Source organism: Trachemys scripta, chromosome 4, assembly GCF_013100865.1.
Source record: "Trachemys scripta elegans isolate TJP31775 chromosome 4, CAS_Tse_1.0, whole genome shotgun sequence".
Taxonomy (NCBI): Eukaryota; Metazoa; Chordata; order Testudines; family Emydidae; genus Trachemys; species Trachemys scripta.
The window spans coordinates 108,277,142-108,296,957 of record NC_048301.1 but is presented as its reverse complement, the minus strand read 5'-3'; the positions used below and the strand labels follow the sequence as shown (position 1 = coordinate 108,296,957).

At 40.3% G+C, this 19,816-nt stretch overlaps 1 protein-coding gene across 1 annotated transcript in view; it reads left to right on the top strand.

The window, feature by feature from the left end:
• The window catches only part of LOC117876508 (mucin-5B-like), a 68,470-nt gene that overhangs the window by 12,399 nt on the left and 36,255 nt on the right, over window positions 1–19,816 (top strand). Inside the window, exons 9-15 of the mRNA XM_034768773.1 lie at window positions 2,913–3,051; window positions 3,650–3,751; window positions 5,128–5,197; window positions 5,455–5,592; window positions 7,472–7,636; window positions 11,211–11,305; window positions 16,422–16,548. Coding sequence (XP_034624664.1) covers window positions 2,913–3,051; window positions 3,650–3,751; window positions 5,128–5,197; window positions 5,455–5,592; window positions 7,472–7,636; window positions 11,211–11,305; window positions 16,422–16,548 — 836 coding nt within the window. The remainder of the gene's footprint in view (window positions 1–2,912; window positions 3,052–3,649; window positions 3,752–5,127; window positions 5,198–5,454; window positions 5,593–7,471; window positions 7,637–11,210; window positions 11,306–16,421; window positions 16,549–19,816) is intronic.

Here is a 19,816-nt window from a genome sequence, read left to right as displayed (position 1 = left end):
TTAATGTAGCAGATGCATTTATTAGAAAGCATTGATGAGTTAAATGTCATTGTCTCCACACCCCGGTCCTAATATTTGTCTTAACTAAAGATAGTATTGACACAAAACTTAAGATCTGATCACCACCAGACTCTAGAGAAGGTCAGAGTGAGATCTGAACATCATGTAGTTAGTTGGGAGTCCTTTGCTGATACTGAACCTGAGACTTCAGAAGCTGCAAGCATGAGCCTCTCCTGTCTGAGATAAAGGATCAGGTCTAGTTAGCTTGGAGGCATTAGCTGACTCAAACTTCTACGTGGTCTAGTCACTATGGGGGGACGGTTACACTGTGTTAGTGTGGGTTGCATTCACAGTTAGTTCCTATAGAAATAATGGTCTGCTTCAAAGCCCTGGATCTAAACCCCCCTCAATGTTGAGAATGTGTCGATCTGGGTCCAAACTTTGCAGCTTGAGTCCATCTCTAGTCTTCACCTATAAAAGGTTTTCACTGAAGAGACCTGTCATGTATGCTGTTTGCCAGGTTTCATTTTACTCTTCTATTCATCGTTCTAATGTCCATTGAGAAGCTCAACAAACAAGCTTGCTTTTCCTGCTGGCCTTGTCTTTTCCTGTTTGCAAAATTTCCCTAGTTCCTCATGAAGTCCAAGCAATATGCCCATGTTTTGCTGTTTTCCTTATATGTGCATTGCTCTAAGAATGAAGATTCCCTGTTAGCTTGAGTTCTCCATACCTGCTGAACAGCTGCATCTGCAGCACAAAGTGGTGTAGGCCCTGCATACAGACTCATTTATGTTCTCTGCAACACTGGGGAGAAAGCTATTGATTTAGAATCTGTAAGATATTTCTCAACTAATTATAACATCCTGGGTTTTGAAATAGTGTCCCTTTCAAGGGCCTGAGTCAAAGCCCATTGAATTACAGGAATCATAGCAATGTTGGGCTGGAAGGGTCATCTAGTCCATCCTTGTGCACAGAGGCAGGACCATGGTATACCTAGATCATCCCGGGCAGGTGTTTGTCTAACCTGTTCTTAAAAGCCTCCGATGGTAGCAACTCCACAACCTCCCTGGGTAACCTATTGTGCTATTTAACTATCTTTATAGTTACAAAGTTTTTTCCTAATATCTAATCTACATCTCCCTTGTTGCATATTAAGCCGATTACTTCTTGTCCTAACTTCAGTGGACATAGAGAACAATTGATCACTGGCCTCTTTATAGCAGGCCTTAACATATTTGAAGATTGTTATAAGGTCCCCCTCAGGCTTCTTTTCTCAAGATTAAACACGTCTCCAGTGTGTCCACATCTTTCTCAAAATGCAGTGCCCAGAACTGGACAGAATACTCCAGAGGTGACCTCACCAGTGCCAAGTAGAGCTATAACCCCCAAACCTTTTTCTGCAATACTACCGCTTAGCCACTTATTCTCCATTTTGTATTTGTGCATTTGATTTTTTAGATCCTAAGTGTAGTACTCTGCACTTGTTATTGAATTCCAGCTCGATATTGTCTACAAACTTTATAAGTGTGCTCTCTATGCTATTATCCTAATAATTTATGAAGATATTGAATAAAACAGACAGAGGACAGATCCCTGCAGATATTTTCTTCTACCTTGACTGAGTACAGTTTTCCAACCAGTTCTGCACCCACTTTATACAGTAGTTATATTTTCCTAGTTTGCTTATGAGATAGTCATGAGAGACTGTGTCAAAATCAAGATGTATCATGTCTACTGCTTCCTGCCTATGCACTAGCCCAATACCACTGTCAAAGAAGGAAATTAGGTTAGTTTGGCATGATTTGTTCTTGACAAATCCATGTGGGCTATTACTTATTCAGTCTATTATCCTTCAGGTGCTCACAAATTGGTTGTTTAACCATTTGTTCCAGTATCTTTCCAAGTATATAAGTTAGGCTGTCTAGTCTGTAATTTCGCAGGTCATCTTTGTTCCCCGCTGTGAAAGATAGGTACTATGTTTGCCCTTGTCTTGTCCTCTCGAACCTCACTCATCCTCCAAATAGTTCTTGAAGATAACGGTTAATGGTTCCAGGATTGCTTCAGCTAGATCTTTAAGTACCCAAGGGTAAATTTCTTTCCATTAACTTCAGTAAGCTTTTATTCTTTCAGGGCCTGATGATGCAAAGCCTTATACATTTGGGAGGAGCATTGCATTGAATAGGTAGCTGAGTAACAAACTAACTAGAGGTGGTCCAAAACTATGCATTGAAATGTCTTTCCAACTGAACATGCCATTGTGGATAGAAACAGACACGTTTAAAAAATGTGTCAATTGTCTCTGACATTCCACGGGAAAAATAATATTTCCAAATTTAAAAAATGTTGTTTCTGAAATTTTTGTTTGGGGAATCCCAAAGCTTTGTTTCAGGGAATTCTGAAATTTTATTCAAACTGTTTCATTACAACATGAACAGGAAACAATTTGATCTAGAAAGGAAGATAATCAATCAATCAGTATTAAGTAGCAGCTGCAATTGATTATTTTAAAAATGAAATAAAATAAAGTAATAGACTATTTGAACCATTATATTCTGTCACATTATGATGTGTGATTTTTATACTAGTGCATGTTATGAAGTAATGTAAAAATAAAAAATATTATAAAATAAAATAAAATTCTAAACAAAATTTCAGAATTCCAAAATGAAAATTTTCCAATTTGGAATTTCTGTTTTGCAGAAAATTTTGAAAATATTTGTTTTTGTTCTGATTCAGAATGAAACAAATTTCAAAATGTTGAAATTTCCCTGAAAAGGGAATTCTAAGTTTCAGTCAGCTCTACTAACAACAGGAAGAAGTGACTGATTTATACAGACATCTCAAATTTTCAACACAGATGATATCTCCTCACATGTATTCCGATTATAACTGTTCCTCTTTGTTTTTTATAGTACCTGTGCTGGTGGCCGATGGGTTTGTGTATCTCTGCCTCTTTCTGGAAATTGCAACGTGGAGGGAGGGTTCCACATTACTACGTTTGATAACAAAGAGTTCATTTTTCATGGCAATTGTCATTATGTCTTAGCTAAGGTATGAAAAATAGCTTCTTTAATTTCTCAATCTATTTAGGATTAAAAGCTAAGATATGTTAGAGCTTTATCACCTCATTTGCTCAGATGGCTCCCAATCTAACAAAGCACTTCAGCATGTGCTTAACTTTTAAGCACGAGTGGTCCTATTTGCTACCTCATAAGTCTGAATCTCATCTGCTCTGTGCTTATCAGTGGGTCCTTTCTGCATCAACACAACATTTTAAATAAGTTTTAAAAAATTATTTACTTTTCTAGGGGACCTATTAGCATAGATTTCCTCACTTTATCCTGGTGGAAAATTGTCTGGCAAACACAGGTGAATGAGCTGGCCCCTTCTTATCCAAAGACCCACCTCCAAGTAGCCCTTTGAAAAATAGACTAGCAGCAGATACTGAAGGAATGGACCATAAGGGAAAGGTTAACGGGCATGGTTTTGCAAGTGGGAGTGAAAGGTAACATTTTGCAATTGTAGTTGGCATGTCTGGGTCCTTTCCTATTTCCCTGTAAATATTTTAGAAATCTATTTTCCCTACTGCTTGTTTCTTATTATATGATAGAAAATGGTTTACATATCTGTTTTTCTGGCTTACTTTCAGGACAATGGCAGCAGCTTTGTGGTTGTTGGAGAGATCATTCAGTGTGGGATATCAAGCACTATGACTTGCTTGAAGAATGTATTAGTCACATTAAGAGCCCTTGTAAGTCATTGGTAACTACTTAGGTTAAAAAGAAATGTAAGGACCAGGAAAGATCATCTGGCCCTCCATGCCTGCACTTTTTGATTAAATGTTTGTAATATTCCCCTACAAGATCAGAGCTCTGTGCTAGGCTCTGTATAAACACATAAGAAGAGGCAGTCCTTGCCCCAAAGATTTTTACTATCTAAACAGACTGATGAAGGGTGGGAGAGGGGATGTATTATTGTCCCCATTTGATAGATAACGGTGGAACACAGAGACTGAGTTACTCAAAGCCACACAGACATAGATTTCAGGAGTCTCTGTTGGGTGCCTTGATCACAAGACCATTGTTTCTCTAACCTGTATGTTTTCTGATGGTCCACATACTCTCCTACTCCAGGAACAAACCATTGGGGAATTATTTAATTCATTTGTACTTTTTGCTTCAATTATCTTTCCTGGGAACTTCCTCCAACCTAAGTTAGGCAATTCTTATATACATATATGGGATGGGAGTAAGGAGGAGCCACCAAAAAATGGATCTAAAGTATCACCACCCTTGCAGCATGCCTTCTTGACTGTTTTTGAAGGGAAAAGGGAAAGAGGCTTGAATTTGGTTTTATGGGTCTCCTCTGGTCCATATGTTTACCAGCTTAGTTCTACAGCAATCCTCTGTTTTCTCCTAAGTTCCTAACTTTTGAGATTCTGCCTCTTGCATTTTTCACAGTGGTAAGAGGTTCAAAAAGAATCTCTATTAGCCTTCTTGGTCCTTTTCATAATTTTGAGAATTTCTACTTCAAAAATATCTCCTCTTTTCCAAGAAATAAATAGAAGCCCAGGTCCCTTATACCTTTCTTATCATTAAGATTCTTGAGACCTGATAGTACCTTTGTTACCTTGTGCTGTATCCTCTCTAATCTCCTTTGTGGAGTAGAGTCACCATAACAGCACATTGTTTTCCAGATGGAAGGCCTGATCCCGCTCCCCCTGTAGCCTATGGCAAAATTCCAATTTACTCCTCTGGGAACAGAATCAGGCCTGATGTCTGCACAGTGCTCTGACGATGTAAATTTCCTCTAAGTAAATTTCCTCTATTGTCCTCAAAAAGTTAAGTGAGTTAACATATGCTGTCAATGATATTGCTTAGGGGATGGGTTCTCTTTTTTTCCAGTACAGCTCTCAGAATTTTTAGTGTTGCTGCACAGATCCCTGGACAACACCACTCACCAGATAATATCAAACTGTGTTATGGGGCGGAGGGGTCTTGATTTATTGAAGACTCTCCCTTCTGTCAGAAGTTTCCAAGGCTGAAGCATGTCAGAATGTGACGCCAATTCCATCCCTTTCTTTGATATTTGATTGTCATTGTGGCATATTTCATTTTCCATTTGCAGAATATCCGACTCTGTTCCTGTGGAAATGTCTATATCAATAATTTCATTGCAGTGCTGCCAATAACTAGAGGTAAGTGTTCCTTCTTCAGTGTTCACATCTGCCCCAGGTTATCCCACACCTGCCTGCAGCAGGTTCTTGCACCTTCCTCTGAAGCATCTGTTTCTGGCCACTGTCAGAGACAAGATACTTGACTAGATGGACCACAATTGCTACATTCCTGTTCAGTGAGCAAGCAAATGGAGGTGTACATTTGGTGTCGTCCACTCTTCACATATATGCAGGTTTGTGCATATTTTCTTGGTAAAGATATATTTATATATTTTTAGATGGCATCACTATCTTCAGACCGTCTACATTCTACATCAACATCTTGACCTCATTTGGAGTACAGATCCAAGTGCAAATAAAACCCATTATGCAGCTGTTCATAACAGTGGATGACTCTTACCAAAATCACACATCTGGTACAGTATATTATGCTCTTGATGTCTACCCATGTTATAATGGTACATCCATCACCCTTCCTGTCCAAATTACTTGCTTCCATTTTGACCTTAGTGAACTGAGAGCCTTATTCAAATACCTTGCATCCCTGGTGTGATGGGTTCGGTCACAGAAACCTCCTTGGGACTGTCACCTGACATGCTGAAACTACCTCTGAGCCCATTTTCCCTGACACCTTGGGACTCCAGGACCTTGCCTTGTTGAGCCAGACATGCTACTCTGCTGCAACACAGACCCAGGGTCTGAACCACACCCCAAAGCTTCAGACTTAACTGAAAACAGCTTAAGAAGTGCTCCTGTCTTCAGCACCCAAACACCCAGCTCCGAATGGGATCCAAATCCCAAATAAATCTGTTTTACTCTGTATAAAACTTATACAGGATAAATTCATAAATTGTCCACTCTCTATAACACTGATAGAGAGATATGCACAGCTGTTTGCTCCCCCAGGTATTAATCACTTACTCTGGGTTAATTGATAAACAAAAGGGATTTTATTAAGTATAAAAAGTAGGATTTAAGTGTTTTCAAGTAATAACAGACAGAACAAAGTAAGTTACCAAGTAAAATAAAACAAAACACACATGTCTAAGCCTAATACATTAAGAAACTGAATACAGGTAAATCTCACACTCAGAGATGTTCCAATAAGCTTCTTTCACAGATTAGACTCCTTCGTAGTCTGGGGCCAATCCTTTCCCCTGGTACAGTACTTATTGGTTCCAGCTCAGGTGGTAACTAGGGGATTTCTCATGATTGCAGCCCCCTTTGTTCTGTTCCACCTTCTTTTATAGCTTTGGCACAAGGTGGGAATCCTTTGTCTCTCTCTGGGTTCCCACCCTTCCTTCTAAATGGAAAAGCAACAGGTTTAAGATGGATTCCAGTACCAGGTGACATGATCACATGTCACTGTAAGACCTCATTCTCCATTCTTTCAGTGTTGGCCTGCATGTACCCAGGAAGGTTTGCGAGTAAACAGAGCCATTTACAACCAATTGTTCTGGTTAATGGGATCCCTCAAGATTCCAACCCACCATTAATTGCCCACGCTTTGCATAATTACAATAGGACCTCAGAATAATACTTCATATTTCTAGTTTCAGATACAAGAATGATACATTCATACAAATAGGATGAACACACTCAGTAGATTATAAGCTTTGTAATGATACCTTACAAGAGACCTTTTGCATAAAGCATATTCCAGTTACATTATATTCACACTCATAAGCATATTTCCATAAACATATTGAGTGCAATGTCACACCTGGAACAAAAACTTAAAGTCTAGGTAGGACCGACTAAATCCTTCCACTCTGCTGAGGTAGATAAATTGAATTTCATATTATGTGGTATGTGAGAATCTTTTGAATGATTAGACTATAAAGGAAGACTGGTTAAGATATTGGGCTGGGACTCAAGGGCTGTGAATTAGATTCCTAGCTTTTCCACAGACTTTCTGTTACACCCTCGGCAAGTCACTTAACCTCTCAGTGCCTTTGTTTCCTACCTGTAAAATGGCATAATATTCTGTTTCTCCAACTTTTTTTTGCCATTTCTTTAGTTTGTAAACTCTTTGAGGCAGAGACAGTCTCTCACTATGTGTATGTACAGCACCAGTCTCTGTTGGGGCCCCTTGGTTCTACTGTAGTATAGATAATAAAAATTAAACCTTAAAAAGACTAGTCTACTGTGTGTGGATATTAAATATACCAAGCAAGACAAGTCTTTGTCTCCTACTTCCTGGATGGAAACCTAGAGCATCAGAAAGCTAAGCTCATCCCTCTAAATCTCAAAACCCTATTTATACCATTTGATTGTGATTTATCCCCCACTCAGGTCTTTGTGGCAATTTCAACAACATCCAGATTGATGACTTTCGGACAGTTAGTGGAGTTGTGGAGGATTCAGCTTCAGCCTTTGGTAACTCATGGAAGACTAGGGGCAGCTGTCCTGATGTTGAAGATAACTTTCAGGACCCTTGTGCAAACAGTGTGGACAAAGGTACTTATCCTCATTGATGTTCCAGAGCTAAATGTCTGTTGTATTTCCGGTAGCCTATATTGCTTTAGAAATCTTTTAACCAGGGAGTTTATGGTCGCAAGAGCTGTCTGTCTTCCAATGCTATTAGAAGAGAAAACACAATGGTTTAGTCTGGAGGTGGTTTAACCTTGAAAAGGTTGTTCTTCCATGTTTAAAAGGTGATAGTTTTGTTTTTAAAACAGAACATACACAGTAATGCAGAAAGATGTGGCACTTTCCATTTGATTTGATCACTGATTAATTTGAAAACCCAACGAAGATATATTAGAATAAAGGCTTTAAAGACTAAAAATATATTGTTATTAACATTATGCTCCATATCATTTGCTGATATAAATTGACATAGCACCACTGAAATCAGTGGAACTACACCATACTGCACTAGTTGAGGATCTGGCCCAATAAGCCCGACTCTGCATTCCATAGAATCACAGAATCATAGATGTGTAGGACCGGAAGGGAACTTGATAAGTCATCTAGTCCAGTCCCCTGCACTGAGGAAGTTCTAAGTATTATCTAGATTTCTAGACCATCCCTGAGAGGAGTTTATCTAACTTGTTCTTTAAAACGTCCACTGATGGAGATTCCACAATCTCCCTAGATAATTTGTTTCAGACTTAACTACCCTTACAGTTAGGAAGCTTTCCCTAGTGTCTAACCTAAATTTCCCTTGCTGCAATTTAAGCCTATTACTTCTCGTGCTGTCCTCAAAGGATAAGGAAAACAATTTATCACCTTCCTCTTTATAAGAACCCTTTAAGTGCTTGAAGGCTTTTATCATATTCCCCCGCAGTCTTCCTTTCCAGACTAAACAAACGCATTTGTTTCAGTCTTTCCTTGTAGCTCATGTTTTCTAGACATTTAATCATTTCTGTTGCTCTCCTCTGGACTTTCCAATTTGTCCACATCTTTCCTGAAATGTGGCACCCAGAACTGGACACAATACTCCAGCTGAGGCCTTATCAGTGCTGAGTAGAGTGGAAGATTTATTTCTCGTGTCTTGCTTACAACACCCCTGCTAATACATCCCAGAATGATGTTGGCTTTTTTTGCAACAGTGTTACATTGTTGACTCATATTTAATTTGTGATCTACTGTAACACACAGATCCTTTTCTGCAGTACTTCTTCCTAGGCAGTCATTTCCCATTTGTATTTGTGAAATTGATCATTCCTTCCTAAGTGTAGAACTTTTCATTTGTTCTTACTGAATTTCATCCTACTTAGTTCAGACCATTTCTCCAGTTTGCCAAGATAATTTTGAATTCTAATCCTGTCCTCCGAAGCATTTGTATCCCCTTCCAGCTTGGTATCATTCGCAAACTTTATAACCATATAATTTATGAAGATATTGAACAGAACCAGACACAGGACAGATCCAGGCAGGACCCCACATGATATGACCTTCCAACTTGACTGGAAACCATTGAAAACTACTCTCTGAATATGGTTTTCCAATCAGTTATGTACCCACCTTATATAGTAGATTCATCTAGGCTATATTTCCTCAGTTTGTTCATGCGATGGTCATAAGAAGCAATATCAAAAGCCTTACTAAAGTTGATATATATCACATCCAGTGCTTCCCCCATCCAAAAGGCTTGCTACCCTGTCAAAGAGGGATGTTGTCAGGTTGTTTTGACATGATATGTTCTTGACAAATCCATGTTGACTGTTATTTATCACCTTATTATCTTCTTGAAGCTTACGCACAGATTGCTTGAATATTTGCTCCATTGTCTTTCTGGGTGCAGAAGTTCAGCTTACTGGTTGATAATATCCTGGGTTGTCCTTATTCCCCTTTTTATAGGTAGGCACTATATTTGCCCTTTTCCAGTCCTCTGGGATCTCTCCTGTCCTCCATGAGTTCTCAAAGATGATCACTAATGACTCAGAGATCTATTCAGTCAGTTCCTTAAGTATTCTAGATATATTTTGTTAGGCCCTGCCTGACATCTAACTTGTCTAAGTAATTTTTAACTTGTTCTTTCCCTATTTTAGCCTCAGATTCTCCCCATTTACACTGATGTTTACTATGTTAGTTATCCAAACACTGGTACCTTTTTTGGTAAAAAATGAAACAAAAGAGACATTTTACTCTTTGACCATTGCTGCATTTTCTGTTATTGTCTTTCCCTCCTCATTAAGTAATGGGCCTACCCTTTTGTTGGTCTTCCTCTTGCTTCTAATGTACTTGGACAATGTTTTCTTGTTAGCCTTTATGTCTGTAGCTAGTTTAATCTCATTTTGTGCCTTGGGCTTTCTAATTTTATTCCTACATGCTTGTGTGTGTGTGTTTTTTTATATTCATTCTTCATAAATTGACCTAGTTTCTACTTTTTGTATCACTCTTTTTTGAGTTTCAGGTCATTGAAGATCTCCTGGTTAAGCCGGGGTAGTCTCCAACCATACTTTCTATCTTTTCTACTCATTGGGATAGTTTGCTTTTGTGCTCTTAATAATGTCTCCATAAAAAACTGCCAGTTCTCCTGAACTCTTTTTTCCCTTAGACTTGCTCCCCATCAAATCTTACCTGCCAGTTCTCTGAGTTAGTTAGTTTGCCTTCTTGAAGTTCACTGTCTTTATTCTGCTATTTTCCCTCCTACTATTCCTTAGAATCATGATCTCTATCATTTTATGATCATTTTCACCCAATCTGCCTTCCACCTTTAAATTCTCAACCTGTGCCTCCCCATTTGTCAGAATCAAGTCTAGAACAGCCTCTCCCCTAGTTGCTTTCTCCACCTTCTTTAATAAAAATTGCCTCCAATGCATTCCAAGAATCTGTTGGATAACCTGTGCCCTGCTGTATTATTTTCCCAACAGATGTGTGGGTATTTGAAATCCCCCATCACCACCAAGTCCTGTGCTTTCAATTATTTTATTTGTTGTTTAAAAAAATCCTCATCCACCTCTTCTTCCTGGTTAGTTGGTCTATAGTAGGCTCCTGCCATAACGTCACCCTTGGTTTTTACTCCTTTTTTCCTTACCTCGAGACTTTCAACAGGGTTGCCTCTCATTTTTATCTCAACCTCAGTGCAAGTGTATACATCTTTGATATGCAAGGCAACACGTTCTCCCTTTTTCCCTGCCTGTCCTTTCTGAACAAGCTGTACCTATGTGCAGCCAAAACTGCCAGTTTGGCTTCAGTGCAAGATCTGCCCTGGTAAGTGCCACCATGTGTTAGGAAATCTACAGTTTGCTGGTGATCACATGGCTAGTTCGATCATGTCTTTGGAAGTGACTGGAAAAAAGTGATTGAAGTGAGAAAAATGCATTCTAACATCTGTCCTGCAAACCTAAACCACAGGACTGATATTAGTAGCAAATGGAAATGTTCACACCACTATATCTGTCAATCTAATCACACTCATCACCATGGTTTCTGATTGTCTACGATTTCCTTCCACTCTTACCTGAATGTCTTAAAATATCTTCAAGATGAAAAACATTTTCGAGATTTGTAAAGCCCATTGAGAAAGAGGGAGATTATAAATTTACAGATGTGGGTAGTTTATCTCTATTTTCCCTTTCAGAAAAATTTGGGCAGCACTGGTGTGAACTTCTGTCTAACACAAGTGGTGTATTTGCTTCCTGTCATTCCGTTGTAGATCCCTCATCATATGTCAAGGTAAGGAATTGTTTTAATCTAGTCCAAAACTTGACCTGTCATAAATGTATTCTGATCAGGTGGGGATTACTTGCCGTATTCTACTTGCTCTTTAAAATTAAATGCACTGATGCCAAGGAGGAAGTAACAAAACAGAGTTTAAGAATGTTCTGCAAGGGTTTGTGGTTCTTTTCTATTGTGGACACAGCTGCTTTTCAACTACCAATTTCCGCACCCACAAGGCATCAGATGCATTAGAACTTACTAAGAAATCACACGACAATTCCCAAGTGTCTATGGGTCTATTCATAAGGCTGCTTTGCTGTGTAAAGCCAGGAATCCAGCCTTTTCCTTGAACCCGAGACACAGACTGTTCACTTCCAATATTAGCTAATGAAGCCTCCTTAAGCTATCCACACTAGCTTTTTCCAAAGCAAATTCAGTAGATTCATTTTTATTTGAAAGACTTTGGCCATTAGGCACCAATACCCTTTCCTCAGAAGAGAGACTGTTTACTATCAACAATGACCCATTAAGAGTCAAAGGAAGCAATTCCTTTTCACCCCTCCCTAGGGCACAGCTATTGACTTCTCACAAACTTCAAAGATTTCACCCAGAAATTCCTTTCCTTCTGTAATATCATGCACTGCAACAGATTCTTTCTGAACTTTTGTTATGTCCAGAACAGACTTTGGCACAACGGACAAATAACCAAACTCCTTCTGAGTTTCACTTACATCCAGAATCACTTCTGGCACATTAGGAGGATATTTACACAATTCCCTTTCAGGCAGTGGTGGGTTTACAATGGCGCCAGTGGCTCCATGGAGCTGGGCCCATGCTTAGAAGGGACCCTGGCCTGCTCCACTTGCACTGCACTCCGAGACCCTGCTCGCTTCCCCGGCCCGCCACTTGCTCCTCTCAGCCTGCCTGCCAGCTGGCTGAGGTCTTCTCTCTGCCTCCTGGCCCCTCCGCCCCCTGCTCCTCTCTGCCCCCTGGCGGGACCCCAGTGCACCTCCAGCTCCAGGCAGTCTCTGCTTCCCACCACCTGTGGGGCCCTGCCTGTCTCCCCAGAGCTGAGCCATCTGGGACTGGTGCAGAAGCCTGGCCAGTCTCAGCTGGGGATGGGGGGGGGTGACAGCGTGCGGGGCTTGGCTGGGCCCCTCCAGGCAAGTGCATCTTGAGGGATCCTGGCTGGGGCAGGCCCTGGCCTGGCTAATCACACTACTCCTGAGGGAATGGAGTGATTTCGCCTCCCAGCAGGGCCAGTGAGTGTGGCCGGGAGGCAGGGCATGGGGGAGTGGGTCTCTGGGGGGTTGGGGTGGGGGGTTGGGCTGTGAGGAGGTGGGGAAGATCTGTGTGGCACTAGGGAGTAGGGGTTCTATGTGGGGTGTTGGGCAGTTGAGGTGGGGCTGTGGGCAAGGGGGCTCTGGGCAGGGATGGTTTTGTGCAAAATGCTTTGCATTTGTGGGGGAAGTCTGGGGGAGCACTGGGCATAGTGGGTCTGCGGGGGCTCTGGCCATAGGGAGTTGGGGAGTTGTTGGGCGGGGGTGTGGCATGGCATGGGCCCGCCTCCGAGGGGAAGGGGCACGCTGGCAGCACAGGGTCAGGCGGGCCACTGTGCATCTGGCAACTACCAGTTTGTAAATAGTGCCCTTGCACTGGGCTGGGTGGAGTGGGGCTGCCCCTGCCGCCATGCCCCATTGACTCTGGCTGGCCCCTCACTCTGGGGACTGATCTCCCCACGCCATGCTCCATTGCCTCCATGGCGGCCCACAAATATGTTTGACGCCAGGCCCACAAAAGGTTAATCCAGCCCTGCTTTCAGGCAAGCTGGTAGACTTCATAGTCAAAGGGTTAGAAGTGTTTTCTCCCCTGCAGCTCTCTTTGCTGACAACAGCTACAAGCTTAGGAACCATTTCTTCCTTGTCACAAGTTTCCAGACTGTCAGTAGACAACATAGTCAAATCACCTTTTACAAGCTTTACTAGCCAACAATCCATTACTCCCTAAGAATGTACCCTTTCCTTCCTCAGTTAGGGCTTTAACCTGACCATTAACTTTAATCTGCTCTAGAGAAACATTTTCCTGACCAAAGAGTATTCTCTGTGCTTTATCTAATTTCCGATTCATTTCTGAGATACTAGACAGACATTCAGAAACTTCATTTACAGACAACCTGCTTTTTTTGCACAGATAAACAGCTAACTTTCTCAGACAAGCATTCGGAGAAACACTCCATAGGCAAGTCCTTGCCCTTAATTGACACAGGTTTAGGATTATTTCTTTCCTCTGACTGGTTTATGTCAACCTGACTGAACAAAGCTTTAATATCATCCCCAATCAAAAGATTCTTAGGCAATAACTTCCTTATACCATCTATAACTTCCTGTTTAACACCATTCCACTCAAGGTGGATTTTGGCTAAAGGCACACTTACAGTAAACTCATAGAGGATTACACTATTAACACTCTTATCTGGTAAGTAGTCTTCCTTTTTGACAAGATCTGCTTTAACAAGAGTGATATTAGAAGCTGTAATTTGCCCTAAACAGCTTTTCCATTGATTTTTACATTCTCTGCACATGTTATGGGGTTACCTTTACCTGAGCTCACAGTAAAAGCATTTACATAAAAGGTGGCAGTGTTGGGGTATATTTAGTTACACACAGACAACTGCTTAGACTCATACAACATACCAACATTGTTATAAACTGGATAGATTCTATCCCCATCTTTGTTGTTGAGAGGAGCTGGCTTTTCAGGATGATACTGCTTCTGCTGTTCTTCCATTGTTTTTTTTTTTTTTTTATTTGGATCTTAAGTCTAGCAACCTTCTCCTCAGCAGCCAGCCGTTCCATGTGCCTTGCATGGGCTTCTTTCTTTCTTTCTTTCTTTCTTTCTTTCTTTCTTTCTTTCTTTCTTTCAGCAGCTTCTCTTTTCATATCAGCTATTTTTTGTTCATGTTCAAATTGCTGCTGGTTTCTCAATGCAAACATTTTTTGCTGGGTCTACTTCCTTATCACTGGCAATTAACAGATTTTTCAGTTCCTACTCTGGGGCTTTTTTTTAAAAGACAACTCCCTCTGTGAGCACAATTCTTCCAGGCTTTTTCTGTCAGGATCTTGATCATGGGTCACTCATTGTAACTGATTTTTAACCTTTAAACTCTCCAATCTCAAAATTAATTTTTTGACAAGCGTGTGGTTAATTAACCTGTGGTAATATGTATCCTAGAACTACTACGCCACTGTGACCGGGGTCCCAGTGGGGCCAGCTGTGGTCACTCAATTAGGGTGAACTACAAAGAATGGGGCAGACAAACCCCAAAGCTGGTGGATAATTCAATACTTAGATTTACCAAACCAGCATTAAACAGCTTCTGTTATACCTTACTGGTTACTCAGAAGTTCAAACAACACAGTTCCTTTAAAGTGATCCAGCCTCAGGCCTCCATCCGGGTACCCTCGTCAAATATGATGAAGTTTTCTGAAAATTTTATTTCATCGTATGAAATAAAAGGTTCTACCAATCCCAAAGGATCGGACACATTACCTCCCAGGTTATTGAATATTCCAGATCTAACCCAAATACACACTTATGCCAATTGTTATTAACTAAACTAAAATGTATTAAAAAAGAAAAGAGAGAGAGAGTATAGTTAAAAGATCAATATACATACAGGCATGGGTTCAATTCATTGAGGTTCAGATTCATAGCAGAGATGTTTCAGAGTAGCAGCCGTGTTAGTCTGTATCCGCAAAAAGAACAGGAGTACTTGTGGCACCTTAGAGACTAACAAATTTATTAGAGCATAAGCTTTCGTGGGCTACAACCCACTTCTTCAGATGCTCTGATGCATAGCCCCATTGTAGTCAATGGGGCTGCTCATATGTCTAAAGTGAAGCATAGGCCTCAGTGTTTTGCTGGACTGGTGCTTTAGTAACCAGCAAGGCATTTAAACTAACTAGTTTGATATCTTGCCACAAATGGTGCTAGCTCATTTTCATTGTGAAATGATAAGACTTGTAGGTCTCAAGGTCTAAATAAAAGAAACTGAATAGATGGAGGTAAGACACAAGCTTTCTGTGCACTTTGTTTATACCTAGAAGGTAATCTAACATGTTACTTAAGGAATCTTCCAAGAAAGATGTTATAATACAGTTCAGTGCTTCTGAAACATCTTGGCTTCACACTTAGCTTCATTTAAAATTCAGATCTAAAAAAAGAATATATTCAACATCAGCGGCTTTTATATCATACTCTTTGTGGTGAGGAGACATTAGTCACTCCCTATTAAAATTGCAACAAACTGTCCTTAGAAAGCCCTGATTTTGCACCTCTGTAATTATGATACAGAAAAACTGACTTGCCCTGAAAATGGCCATGTTTATTCTGAAGGTAAAGAAGTTTCTGAAAATTTTGAAAAAAAAAAACCTAGTGTTTTTTTTATACAAATCACTTAGATCACCCGGGATTTTAACTCTGACTTGTCCAATGTGCCTTTGGGTCCAATTAAAAAATGGCTTGTAAGTTACCTTTCAAATGTTCCAAATTATTAAATCTCATTGAAAATTCATGGGCCAGCTATGTTTAAAATAGGTTGCAATTAACCAAAACCAGGAATGAATTTTGTTGTGGATAATTTTGCTGCTCCTGTTGATTTCATTGAGAGTTATTGGCCTAATTCTCCCACTGATGTCAAATGGGAGCTTTTCCCATTAATATAAGCAGGAGCAGGCATGGGCACTATATGAGCATGTTGCCTTCTACTGACTGGTTGCAGCTTAGAAAGAACATAAGGGTATTTCTGTAGGTGATAGAAAGCTCTTGCTTTAGCTCAGTGGTAGAGGCTGTGTTTTTTAAGAGGGAGGATCAGGGTTTCAGTCTCAGCTAACCAAATGTGTGTTATGAGGAGGCAATAATCTGTGTACCTTAAAAGTTGCAAGCACTGTTCCATAATAAAGTTGAATTTGTTCTCTTTGTAATCCAAAAAAGGAACATTCTTTGGCTTTCAAATATTGAGGGTTAAGTCTCACTGGCAACGAGTTCATGATCATATAAATAGTTAAGATGGCTCCTTGTTTCTGCTGCTCGGGCTCTCATCATAATATCAGTGTCCTTGTGTATTGCCTAGAACTGTGTTTATGACACTTGTAATGCTGAGAAGAGTGAAGCGGCCCTGTGTAGCGTGCTCTCTACATACTCCAGAGATTGTGCTGCAAGAGGAGTACACCTGAAAGGCTGGAGGCATGGGGTCTGTGGTATGTGTAACATATTAACATCTGTATGTGCACAGGAGAACACATTTTGGAGCTCTTACGCTGTTGAAACAACTATGTTCTGTGCTCACGTGCCAAGGTGATAGGTATCTTAGAAATAGGATAGAAATATACTCTGGACCATATCCTCAGCTTGTTGTAAATTGATGTTGTTCCATTGAAATCAAAATAGCTATGCTGATTGAAACCAGATGAGGGTCTGACCTTGTGTGTTCTTTCTATGGGAATAATGGATGAATTTAGCATTCATGAAAATGAGGGATTAATATCCTTAGCTAAATCAAGGCCTAGCATGGGCAGGAATTAGGCAAACTCTGAATACAAAGGACTCCCAATATATTTTAGTCTTGGCTGCCATAAGATCCATTTCTGTTCAGTTTCTGACCGACAACATCTACCATTACACCGCAGTCCTTACCTATACACAAACTTGCACCATTTTAATTAAACTGATTTGTTTTATGTTACATTAAAGTAATAGTTTCTTGCATAAAGTGTATTTGCACATATCATCTGAGGATCATAACGTACTTCATAGATATTAATTAATTCAGCCCACAAACTCTCCTGTAATTTAAGTACTAATATCCCCATTGTATAGATAGGTAGTCTGTGGCACCAAGCGATTAAATGACTCTCAAAAGGCCACATAGCAAGTCAGTAGCATCGACAGCAATAATATAGGAGTCCTAGTTTTCAGTGTTCTGATCTTACTACTAGATATCTGTGTCTCTTATAGACCATTTCAATAGTCTTTGGGGGGGTATATATGGATAAATGCATTTATGCTTATAAATGGGTATATATTACATCACAGACTTGTTTTTGCTAAATGGGGTTACTCCTTTGGGGCTTGATCAATTCACTGTTGAAGTTAATGGGACACCTTCCACTGACCCCACTGAGTACTGGATCAGGATCAACACCCAGGGTAATTTCTCCATTACCTTCATTTTTATTTCTGCATTGCCATTCTTCCATTGATGATCAGAGGATTCATCTGATTAACTCTTGCTATCATAAGTGCGGCTTGTTTGCAATAATTCCCAAGTGATTGGTATGAGAATAGCTGCTCATTGACAGCAGTTTTGGAAGATCTCTCATTTTTCCTATGAATGATTTCATGACTGGAAACCAATCTGAATATAAAGCTATAAGATAATGGTATATATGCAATTTAGATTCCCCTTGGATCTACTATAGTTTGTCTATCTATTGGTTAATTACATGCCTTTGAGGCGACTTGAATTTTCCAGATGTGGTAAACAATGTAATTAGAGTAGTGACTTGTAGAAAGAATTTAAAATTACAGTACAAGCAATTTAACAAACTTTTGATACAGTAATTCAAAAGGAACACAGTGTATTCTACAGCTGATTGGAGTAGAAATATACAGCTGTATGTATTATATACAGTGTCTGTCTATTGAAAGCTTTCCTGACAGGTGAAGAATTGTGGAACAAGATGCACTTCAGTGTGTGCCAAAAGTTAAGAACTACATTATGAAAAGCAGGAGAGAGCTGTAGCATTGGTTTAAGAAACAAAACTCCATTCACTCATGATGAAGTTGGTAATATCAGCTTCAAACAATACTCAATTTACCTTCTAAGGCTGGGAAAAAAATACTGATTGTTCAACCTTCACAATACTTCTTTGCCTTCAGACTTGTTTAAAGAAGAATAAGTACCCTTTTGGGAACATACCAGTGCTAAGAATAAAGTCTGTTATGCAGCATTATTCATGAGAGAATGAGTAAATAGGCCAGCTTGTGCTCCATTTCACTGGTGTTTCACACTGCTTTGATTTCCAAAGCTCTTTCAGATACTGCAGAGATATTAAAAAAGGGCAGGACTGCAGCCAGATGCAAGGCAGTTCAAACCTCAAAGGTTACACATCTTTAACAGTGAACAGTATAATCAAACATCTTCTCAGAAAACCCCACATTAGAGCTCTAATCCCTGAATTAGTTACTTATTCAGCAAAAACAGAAGGATGGAGCAGCGTTTGTCCCTCTGATGGCTCCAAATTTTGGCCCAGCCCTTCATTATATTTAGACCTGCACTGCCTAACATCACCAAGTCTCACTCCCTTTTAGATGCCCTTGGACTGACCAATAGCCACAGAGGACACTGCACTGCCCCACCTTATGGTTATATCCACCTTTCTGGCTCTTCCCTGTAATCTGGCACGAGCTAAAATGGCAGGAGCCACTTACCTCTCAATACTTATGCTCCCAATACTTCTGTTAGTCTTAAAGGTGCCACAGGACCCTCTGTTGCTTTTTACAGATTCAGACTAACACGGCTACCCCTCTGATACTTACCTCTCAGTGTAAGCCAAAGTTATTTTACCACATACTTGGTGTAGAGATTGGAAGATGCCCTCCCCATTAGCCCATGCAGTTTGATCAGCCTTCCACTTGCTCAGAAGCATAACTGAGCCCTGTTAGACTTGATACTTTGCCTTTCAGTCCACGCAGAGAAGCCAAAAGACTTTGCTTCTCTTTTTTCCAAAGGATGCTCCAAGAGTGATTCCGTCTTTCCATTCTTCTCCAGCGAGCTTCTAGAACCTACATGTAGTGTCCTTGGCAACAGCATGTCATCAACAAAGAGTTCTCTGGCAGCTGCCCATTCAACTTAACACGTACAATAATAGTGTTAATTTTTTTTTTCAAACTACTCCTAATTGGAGAGTCTCATATCTTTGGTAGATCTTACTGTACTAAGTTTATGTATCATTGTGGGCCAGAGACTGTATGTAATTTCATGGGAGAGGGTGACCACAGCTACTCCAGGAGCAAAGAACAGTGTTTGTGGGGGGAGAATTCTGAATACAAAGGCAAATTCTCTCAGGTTATAACACCTCCAGAGGGGTGCCACCACCCGGAGAGGCTTGCATATACTGGTTCAAACTGGATGCTTTAGATATCAACAGACAAAGAAAGGACTTTTGGCTAAAACAGCGTGAGTTTAAACTGACTCAGGACCTGCTTTCTGATCCAGCAAACAGACAGGACCTTCTATCCAAGGGAGGCCCCAGTCTTTCCTGGGAAGAACTGGAAGGATTTGACCTATTCATGAGGGTTCATATTCTGAGCAAAAGGAGTTATGAACTTGTAGCCACAGAGAAGCCCCTGTGTGGGGTTTGAAGGACTGACTCCTACCAGAGCCCTTGTTGGGGTTGGGCAGGGGAGGGTGATCTCCGGTAAGCTTCATTAGCATGTGTGTAGGTTCTTTTATTATTTTTCATT